The sequence below is a fragment of the Hylaeus volcanicus genome, chromosome 5 (genome assembly GCF_026283585.1).
Source record: "Hylaeus volcanicus isolate JK05 chromosome 5, UHH_iyHylVolc1.0_haploid, whole genome shotgun sequence".
Classification (NCBI taxonomy): Eukaryota; Metazoa; Arthropoda; class Insecta; order Hymenoptera; family Colletidae; genus Hylaeus; species Hylaeus volcanicus.
This window is the reverse complement of record NC_071980.1, coordinates 20,552-30,305: the sequence shown is the minus strand read 5'-3', so window position 1 is coordinate 30,305 and position 9,754 is coordinate 20,552. Positions and strand designations below refer to the sequence as shown.

General features: G+C 47.9%; 1 protein-coding gene across 4 annotated transcripts; it reads left to right on the top strand.

Annotated features, from left to right (window-relative positions):
• The first annotated feature begins 330 nt into the window (after window positions 1–330).
• LOC128876916 (netrin receptor UNC5C-like) lies at window positions 331–8,924 on the top strand. Of its 4 annotated transcripts, none has more exons than XM_054123739.1 (14): window positions 331–525; window positions 929–1,013; window positions 1,930–2,144; window positions 2,499–2,712; window positions 4,825–5,166; window positions 5,328–5,495; window positions 5,695–5,859; window positions 6,289–6,324; window positions 6,410–6,680; window positions 6,758–6,906; window positions 6,987–7,816; window positions 7,991–8,379; window positions 8,465–8,566; window positions 8,638–8,924. In XM_054123739.1, the coding sequence occupies exons 2-14, from the start codon at window positions 953–955 to the stop codon at window positions 8,807–8,809; spliced, it is 3,114 nt and encodes a 1,037-aa protein (XP_053979714.1). In that variant the 5' UTR covers window positions 331–525; window positions 929–952; the 3' UTR covers window positions 8,810–8,924. The 4 variants fall into 4 exon arrangements, with proteins under 4 accessions (XP_053979714.1, XP_053979713.1, XP_053979712.1 ...); XM_054123738.1 differs by having other exon boundaries at window positions 822–1,013; XM_054123737.1 differs by having other exon boundaries at window positions 331–659; window positions 822–1,013.
• The last annotated feature ends 830 nt before the right edge of the window (window positions 8,925–9,754 follow it).

Sequence of the window (9,754 nt, the reverse complement as noted above, 5' to 3'; positions counted from 1 at the left end):
TGCCAAACGGAAAAAGGTAAGCAAAGTAAGCAACGAGATTAGAAACGTCGCAAAGAAGGTGCGGCGCAACGAATAATAACTTGTAAATAAAAGAAACCTGTGGACGTGTTTCAATGCTGTTGGTCTAGAAGGAGGATCGGCCGATTCATGGAACAAGGCGCAGTCTCTACCGCGACGCGAGCGACACGAGCACCGACCAGCACCACCGGCAACCATCTCCACCACCCCGACGACAAGGGGATGAAGAAGAGCGACGGTATCGAAGCGAGACGTATATATATGTATATATAGAGGTGCGCGCACGTCGGCAAGTTCAGTCGTCTACCGCGTGTCGAGCCGCGAGCATCGGGGAACCAACCCTCCACTGCGAATCCCCCGTATTCTTTCGTCTCATTTTTCGATCGTGCGGGGGACTCGCAGCTATCGGCCGGTCACGTGTCTATTCATACCCTCGTTGCACGCTTAAAAGCGGAAGTGCAGCCAACCAAGTGTGACCAACCCCTCTACCGTATTGATATCGGTCATGTAATTTGCGACTGGGACTAATTAACGACACTAGTTATTTCTGTCCGAATTTCTCTTCTTTTTGCTCTTTTCCCTTCTTTTTCTTTCTCAACAAAAAGGATCGTGGAAACGGTTTTCGACCAAAACAGCTCCCCGTAAAATATAAAAATGAACCGTTTTTCGATACGATGCGTCGGATGACGGATCGATCGATCGATCGATCGATCGTTCGTTCGTTCGTTCGTTCGTTCGTTCGTTCGTTCGTTCGAGTTACGATGGAGAACCGAATCGATTTGTGATTATACGAGGGAATACAGACGTCCCTCTGCCAGTGACGCGTGTAACGTCGTTGGAATTTCCAAACAAGGAAGCTTGATACGAACAATTTTTTCTTTCTTTCTCGAAATCGTCGATTCGAACGTAGGTTTCAGTGAGATGTGAGCCCAGGATGGAACTGAAGATCAGTATATTGCTTCTGGCGCTTCTCCGCCTTGCCAACACACTCGAAAGTAAGAATCGTTGATCAACATCTTTTTCGAACGTAAAAAAGTCTGGCCAACGAACGATTGGATTCGATTCGATTCGATATTTCTATTTATTGTATTCGGGTAATTTTATGTATAGATTTACGTGTCAGTTATATCCGCATATATCCGCGTTTCTCAATCACTTTTTATATCAAAAGGTTAACACCAACCGCGCGACAAACACAAAACTGTCACAACATCTCCAAGAGGATCTGGCGCGTTGTAGTCTAATCTAACAGCCCCTCCCGACAAAGATAAATTTGTGGTGCCAATTTACGCGTACAGGCTGATATTCCGCAAAGCCTTAGCTTGAAATCGTGACATGTTTTCCCGTAAACGTGACAGCAGGGGTAATCGTCGTTCATCCGGTTCTTGGTTTACTGCTGCTTGCTCCGAGTCAAACAAGAACAGTGATTGTCCGTCTGGTTGCCGGCCCGACCGCATGCAGAGTAATAAAGTTCGGCTGCGACTCGGCGTAACCAAAGGCTGCGAGTGAAAGAGACAGTCGGCGTACACGCAACGTAAAAGCTATGAGATCTCCTAAGCGAGCGAATCTCGCTGACTGATACACGACACACAACATAAAATCCCGTGCGCATCGTTAAACCGGATTTCACCGTTTTCCTTCGCTCGACCCTGCGTCGCCCAAGCGACGTCTAAATTTAACGTAATCAATTCGCTTTCACACGTATCGCGAACGTCCGATCGCAGCATCTCCCGACGTCATTCGGCTTGTTAACGCGGTTATGATGCTCGTGGAAACGGAAAGTCGCAAGACCTCTTGGTTACCGCGGTCCATTTCCCTCGTCGAATTAACTCTACACCGTTAACGCTACACACTCGTGCTGGACGATCGTGTTGAAACAAACTTTAATTTTTATTCATTGTTTATTTTTAGACACAAAGGAGGATGATGACTCCGAGGAAGAAGACGAGGAAAATTATCCAGTGGATGACTACGACTATGGTGACTATGAAACCGCGACCATAATCAGCGACACCGGTCTTATCGTTGGTGGCTCTCTGCCAATCTTCTTGGCGGAACCCGTCGACGCGTACGTTGTCAAGGGAAAACCGGCAACTTTACATTGCCGCGCGGCACATGCTCTTCAGGTTCGATTATATTCGATTCGAATTTCTTTGTTAACAACAACTCTTACAAACAAAGTACCAGCCTAAAACCCATTGTTCTCTCCGTTCTTTGTCGATGGTCTAATGCGATCCGCGAGATGCGTCGAAAACTAGAAACAAAGCTAGGAGAAGGATTACTTGTTCAGCAGAGGACATTTTTTCGGCCCTGTTTCGTTTCACATGCTGACAAAGTAGGATCCGACTGCTACCATTGCTACCGTCATTTTCCACTCTAGACTTATTAACCACTCGTAAAGCGAGCTCGACACAAACGCGAACGCGTCTCTTTTCACGCCTGGCGAATTACTCTGACACCTTATTTCGCTCGGTTTGCAGGTGTATTTTCGCTGTAACGGTGACCGGGCTGAGCGGTCGCAGCACCAGGATTTTGTCGACCCTCGTACCGGAACGAGGGTCGTCGAGGTCGAGCTCAACGTGACGAGGAACGAGGTCGAGGAGTACTTTGGTAGGGAGAGGTTCAAGTGTGAATGCGTAGCATGGTCGGGACCAGGCCAGATTCGAGGGCAGCCCGCCACGGTTGAAGTCGCTTGTAAGTACTCGCTGGAGAATTTTACCATTTTTCTCAACTTATCTCTCTCCCTTTGTCCGTCAATCATTCCATCATACATTTTCTTAACGATACACGATTCGAAATCGAACATGGTCCCTAGCAGAATTCGATCAAGTCGAATTCAAACAAACGATACCATAATCGTAGCGTATTCGAGAGTGTCTGCGAGGTACAAAGGCCTTGTTTTCTCTTGTCTTCACCGGATATTTCGTGACGCGGGAACCGAGTTCAAAATCTAATCGATATTCTATCGTTGAGTAAACGCCTGCGGAATAGTTCTACTCTCTTTCAACCGTTCATTGTACGATCTTTTGTTTTCGTTCTGAAAAGTAATCGTATATCGTTGTCAAAAGTTGCCATGATAATTGCTCCCTCCGCGTTTGACTTTCCTACCCCATCTGCTGGGAGTTGCATTCGCACTTCCAACGATAAGTCTCCTCACGCGACGAGTAGAAAATGAATTGTTTTCGCGACAGTCGAAAACGAAATTTTGTCGCCTGGCTCGCGACGGAAGAGTAATTTTCATTTGGACGCGTCGCGTTACGGCGAGTTGCGCAAACACGCGGGGCAAACAGGAAGCAGAATTAAATCCGTATTTGCGCGCAAACAGGAAACGGACGGGCTTTCGAAATTGAATGCGCGGTATCGATCGATGGCGCGGTCTTTCGTCGAATAGTACCACAGAGCACGAGAAGCATGTTTCGCCAAGAAACCAGATAGATAGATAGATAGATAGATAAATAGAGACAGAGAGAGTGTGTGCGTGTGCGTGTGCGTGCGCGCGCGCGCGCGCGCGCGTGTGTGTGTGTGTGTGTGTGTGTGTGTGTGTGTGTGTGAGAGAGAGAGAGAGAGAGAGAGAGAGAGAGAGAGAGAGAGAGAGAGAGAGAGAGAGAGAGAGAGACGTGCTACGTGATCACTTTTCCATTCGATCAACTTATTCTTAGGAAAATGAAGAAACAAGTTATCGAATCTTCTTGGAGCACGTGTACGACTTGACCAGCGTTAGCCAAACCTTTCGATTTATTTTTACGAAAACGAAGCTTCCTATGAAAAAGTATCATTCTTCATTTTCGATTCGTTTTCAAACAAAGAATCATCCCCTGTTGATGACGTTATAGTTAAGACTAGCTGTGCCCCGCGGTTTCACCCGCATGGAATACTATTTATTTTCAATCGATATTTCTGTGGCTCGCAAGTTTCACCCGCATGGAATACTAATGTCGCAAACCATTTTTACCCCCTTAGGGGTTTCATTTCGAAATATTCTTTCTTATTCCTTGTATACATCAAAAAGGAAACCTCTGTGAAAATTTTCAGCTTTCTAGGTACAAGGGTTTAGGTCTCGAGATTGATTGCAATCAGTCAGAGCTTCATTCTTATACATATAGATAACTGCGATTGCAATATTCGATTAAATAACCCGTATATGATAATTAATCGGCAAGCGATTAGAACTCCGTGGGAATAGAATCGTCTATCTTGTACGTAATGAAACTAGTAACTACATACATCGTGATATTTCGATACATCGTAGCGGTACGAATATCTAATCGTTCATTTTTCCCATTCAGGATCGTATTAAAAAGCATCCCGGGTCAGGCAATATGGCATCGGGTTAAAAGTAGTCTAGACGGACGTAGAGAGTAAGAATGTAGCCGGTATATCGGTGTGCCTCGTGTGCGGTACAGCTTACCGCTCTTCACGAACGATATAAAAGCACCTATTTTACCACGTATACATGGCACACCGAATAATATACCATAGCCGGTGGCTGGCCGGACGAATAGCCACCCTTGTGGCCGCGGATCGAGCAAATCTTTTTCTCCCTTTCCTAGTAGCAGCGCCGCTCGAGTATGGTATATAGACCCAGCTCGTGAAAGCGCCCTTGCAGTTATACACGCGCCCTAATATCGCTGAGTGCCCTACTCCCTCGTCCGTCTGCTACCGTTCAATCCCTACGCTCTTTCGCTCTCTGGTTCCTACCTCTTTCGGTTTTTCGATCTGTCTCGTCAACGTCAGGTTTCTGTCAACTATTTAAAAATAAATAAAAGAAAGAAAAAAACATGGCACACATTACTCTCCGACACGCAGACCTCAAGAAGCACTTTTTGTCGCCACCGTACTCGTTGTCGGTCGAGGTTGGTCGCAACGCGGAACTACGTTGCACACCACCTCTAGGAGTGCCACAGCCCAAGGTCTATTGGCTTAAAAACGGTTCTCCTCTCGAGACGATTTCCGGCTCGTCTGCTCAACCTTTACCCGTTCCGGACACCATCCCCAACGAGGTATCGTCCACTGGCAGTTACGCGCAGACCGTCGACGGACACCTGATACTGGAGTTGGCCGAACTTAAACACCAAGGGAATTACTCATGCGTGGCAGAGAACATTGCTGCGAGACGGGTCAGCGAACCGGCTGTGTTGACGGTTTACGGTAAGATCCGTAATTAACCGTAATTAAACGAGCTTGTGTTTTATCGAGGATTCAATTTTTGTTTCATCATCGTGTACCGATGAATCGTTGTTCGATAAATCGTTGTTCGATGAATCGTTCGTTCTTCTCTAACCTTGCGTCTGTTCTTAACTCGTTGATAGTAAACGGCGGGTGGTCTTCCTGGTCCGGATGGTCGGATTGCAGCACCCGATGTGGTCGAGGTGTACAAAAGAGAACACGAACGTGCACGAACCCAGTACCCATAAACGGAGGTCAAACCTGTCCAGGGCCAGCCACGCAAAGGGTCGAATGCAATCCTTCGTGTCCTGGTAAGAAAGGCAGGAACATTTTGACGATGAAATTAATTGTATCCGACACGGGCTGATCCGTTTCTCGTGTCATTACACCGTCAAAGACGCAGACTCGAAAATACATCGCACCGGCCAGATGTAACCGTTCACCGTAGACTGCTGGTCATTCGATAACTGAGATTTAATCGGGATTTTCAAGTTCACCCGTTCCTTTCAGCGGTTGACGGCAGATGGTCGAGCTGGTCCTCGTGGTCCGCATGCGGTCTCGATTGTGTCAGAGCGAGGAGACGGTCCTGCAACGACCCCCCGGCGAGCAATGGAGGTCAGCCCTGTCAAGGCAAGGATGTCATCGTCGAGTCTTGTTCCGCGGATCGATGTAACGGTGAGCTCCAGCCGAGTTCTCGCTATTTCTTTTCTTTTTTCATTGTTCTTGGTGCCAGTGCCAGTGCCAGTGCCAGTGTCAGCGACGAACAATTTATTACGATTTCTCTGTTCTCGCGTCGGCGTCGTTCCTCGTGGCCTCCGATACAATTTAAATTAATAATGACTGGCAGATTTATTCAAATCTCTTATTCGCATCGGTTTTTTCCTTGGCGATTTTAACCTCTGGAAAGACTGCACCGTAATCGCGTTTGATTAACTCTTCCCTTCGGAGACTACGAATCTTATTGTTACGCGCAAAGCGCGCAACTGGTCGCAACTTTAAGTTCGAGTAGAATTTTTAAGAGTAAATCACCGATCTTCACTACGGGTCTGTTTCCTTTCCGTAGAGTAAGACAATTTTCTTCCTTGTACGCATAATCGCACGCAGCTCTCGGACAAGACGAACCTCGAGTGTTCAAGGAAGGTAAATACATAAAAATGATATCTCGCTCGTAAAACTGCGAATCCGAAATCCCATTTTTCCTTCTCCTTGTTTCTGTTCGTTGTAGCAGCTAGAGCGATCGATCATAGAAATATATTGGCTCTGTGGATCACTCTGAGTTTAGCGGCGATCGTTCTGGCGTTAACGACCATCTTCTTCGTGCGACTAATGCGCCGGAAGGAAAGGATGGAGGCTCTGTATGGTGTCGCGAGATTAGACTATCGTCGAGCAGGTGACCTGACAAAATCGGTAGCCTCGAAAACCGACCGATCGGCCCTTTCCGTCGACAAGCGTCTAGAAAAGATGATGGACGAGTCGAACGCAACCAGAATGCCTAGGTAAACGATCCTCGAGGAATTAAACCCCGATCCGATCTTTGTCCCCCGTTGAAAGTTTCTCTGACTCTGATACCTAGGTCGTGCTCGGAACATCACTACGACGTACCACAGCTCTCGTTGCCTTCTACGACCAGGCCATCGCCCAGTTCTTCCGTGACCAGATCCTCTTGTAAGAACTCCCAGCGTGCTCGAGGGTTGTCCGATAACGAAGAAAGTCGCTCGTCTCGTAAGAAAATAACATTAACCGTTCAACTGGCCGAAAGCATATTAACGGGATAACGTTCGATAACGTTTTCGAACCTTCAGGTTCCACGTGTCAGGGGAACCCGGAGAGTAGTAACGAGGACGACGCCGACGACGCCGACAACGACGACGACGACAACGACGACGACGACGACGACGACGACGACGACGACGAGGACGACGACGAGGACGACAACGACGACGACGGTGATCAGGACAACGATATACCAGGAGTGGAGGAGAAAAATCGCGAAGATGCGGGCGGCTTCATCGTGAGAGCGATAGTCGACGAGCAAGGTATTCTTTTGGTAGTCCCCGAGGTTGGAGTTTCCATGTCTGTTCCGGAAGGTGCGATTCCCCGAGGTCGGCGGCATAGCTTGCATCTTGCCGTCCTTGGAGACGACTGTTTGAGGCCAGGTCTACCGCCCGGATTGACTCTGCTGTCAGCGGTGGTTGCCTGCGGACCGAACGGCATCGATTTGGCGAAACCTCTGATTCTTCAGTTCGAGCACTGCGCAGAGCTCAGGACAGGTAACTGGGAGCTGAGCCTCTGGTCCACGGACCTAGATCTGGAGACTCGTTCCAACGACTCGACTACTTCGTCTACAAATAGCAATGTCACCTCTGCGATGACGTGGCGCAAGATTCTGACGCTAGGCGGTGAACCAATGAACCTTCCCGGACAGCCATTCGCGCAACTCGATCACTCGGGAGTGTTCCTGGCTACGGAAACACCCAGCGTTTACGCGGTAGCCGGAGAAAATTCTGCCGTGGCACCAGGACTGGCCGTAAAAAGAATTTGCGTGGCAGTCTTCTTGTCTCGTGACCGGGATCGCATCAGGTGTTACGCGATGGAGAACACGAAAGCGGCGTTCAAGCTTTTGATGGAACAGGTTGGTCTTAAAAAATCTTTTTGCTTTTGTCTTTACTTAACTGGACACTAGGAATTTGTTATATTCTCGAAATTAGTGAATGTCGTTCGTGAACGCGATATCGAGCAAATGATGCGACTCAAAGTAGCGAACTGTTTCGTTAACGAGAGCCGTGCCTTTCTTTGATCGAATCAGGAGCGTCGATTAGGCGGGACACATATCGACCATGGAGTCCTAGGCTTCAGAGCGGGCAATGCACCGCTTCGAATCGACCTAGAAGACAGAGAAAGCGGATTCGTCGAACGTCAGGAGGTATCTCATCGGCGAATTTGGTCGTCTTCGAGAACGAGTATACGCCGGTCGTTTGGAATCGAGAAAACTGTCGGTGAAACGAGACTCAGCTTCGAGCTACGAGCTTGTCAGTGTAGTTTCGAAGAGCACGCGCTATTTCTTAGGATCGATCTGGATTTGACAAAGAGAAGCGGACCTAGCGGAAAAAGAGCTACGAAAACAGAATCTTCGGTCGTTTTACGTGGGAAGAATTCGATCGGAACGACGGAATTTGTTGTTCCGAGACCATTCAGGTTTCGATAAATGTCTATTTAAGCGTACATTTCGTAAGTACCTATCTCTTTACGTTGTTAATGCGAACATTTCCGTTATTTGAAGATTTTCGAAGACGTTGAGGAAACAGCTTTGCCAGTGTCTGGATCCGCCTAACGCTCGAGGAAACGATTGGAGAATGCTAGCGCAAAGATTACAAGTAGATCGGTGAGCTTCCGCCTTGGATATTTTCGTTACGAACAAGAAACACGAAATCGCTACCACCATTTCTATTTCAGATACGTTGACTATTTCGCGACAAAAGCGAGCCCAACGGAGCACATTCTCGATCTGTGGGAAGCCAAACACCAGGAAGCCACGGCTCTCGCGGATCTTTTGAACCATTTGAGACTGATGGGACGCGTCGATGCTGCCAATGTTCTCGAAAGTCGTCTCGGTCCTTGGATTTGACCCATTAATTTCCACTGCCAAATAGAAATCCATCTTTTACAATTCTTTTGCAATTCTTTGTAAATAACGAGAAAACAAAATATACATATTACATTTAAAAAAGAAACGATCGATGTAGAAATACCTTGTATAGAAGCAACGACCGTGTTTGTACAGCTCATTTCATTAAATTCCGTCCAACATCGACTCGAAAGAAAGAAACGGAGGAAAACGACGCCATTTAAGCGACGCTTCACGGCACCTCTTGAAAGCTCTTCTCTATAGTACGACGAGGGGTGACGCCGCGCCGCGCCGCGCCGCGCCACGCCGACGGAAACTGGGGTGTTGGACGTGCTGCGGCCGGCCGTTTTAGATAGACTTTTCCAGATATCGCATCGAACCGTAAGAATACGTAGGATGCTCGAACAATGGGTATTATCGGACCGAACACGAGACCGAGAGTGACTCGGATTCGTGAAGCTATAGGTATACAAGGATCCCGTTGGTTCCCTCTTGACGTTGCTCCTCAGAGGAGGGTCAACATTTAATCGCGAGACCCCGCTGCTGGTAATTCCGTCGGACAATGGCTGTTGACCAGCGGCGTCGTCGTTAGAGATGCCAGGCAAATCCACCCTTTCACGCTCATATCGGCGGATACGTTTCTCTTTGTCGGTCGTTCGCAGTCGAATCAAACGGACGTCCGTCCGTCCGTCTTGTTTACACGGTCGCATCGTTCAATCAATCTCTGCGAGTAGTATTCGAATAGAATTCCGTAAGGCTTGGTTCATTTTTATCGATTGCTTGAAAGTTTAGCTCGTGATCGTGAAAATTCGAAAAAGCACCGATAACGCCCGCGCGTACCATCGGCGTCGCGTCGGTCAACGTCGTAACGACTTGGTTATTGCCACACAGTCCGGATATATCGTATATGCATAATCAACGTTGGAATCGCATAAATACCTAGGG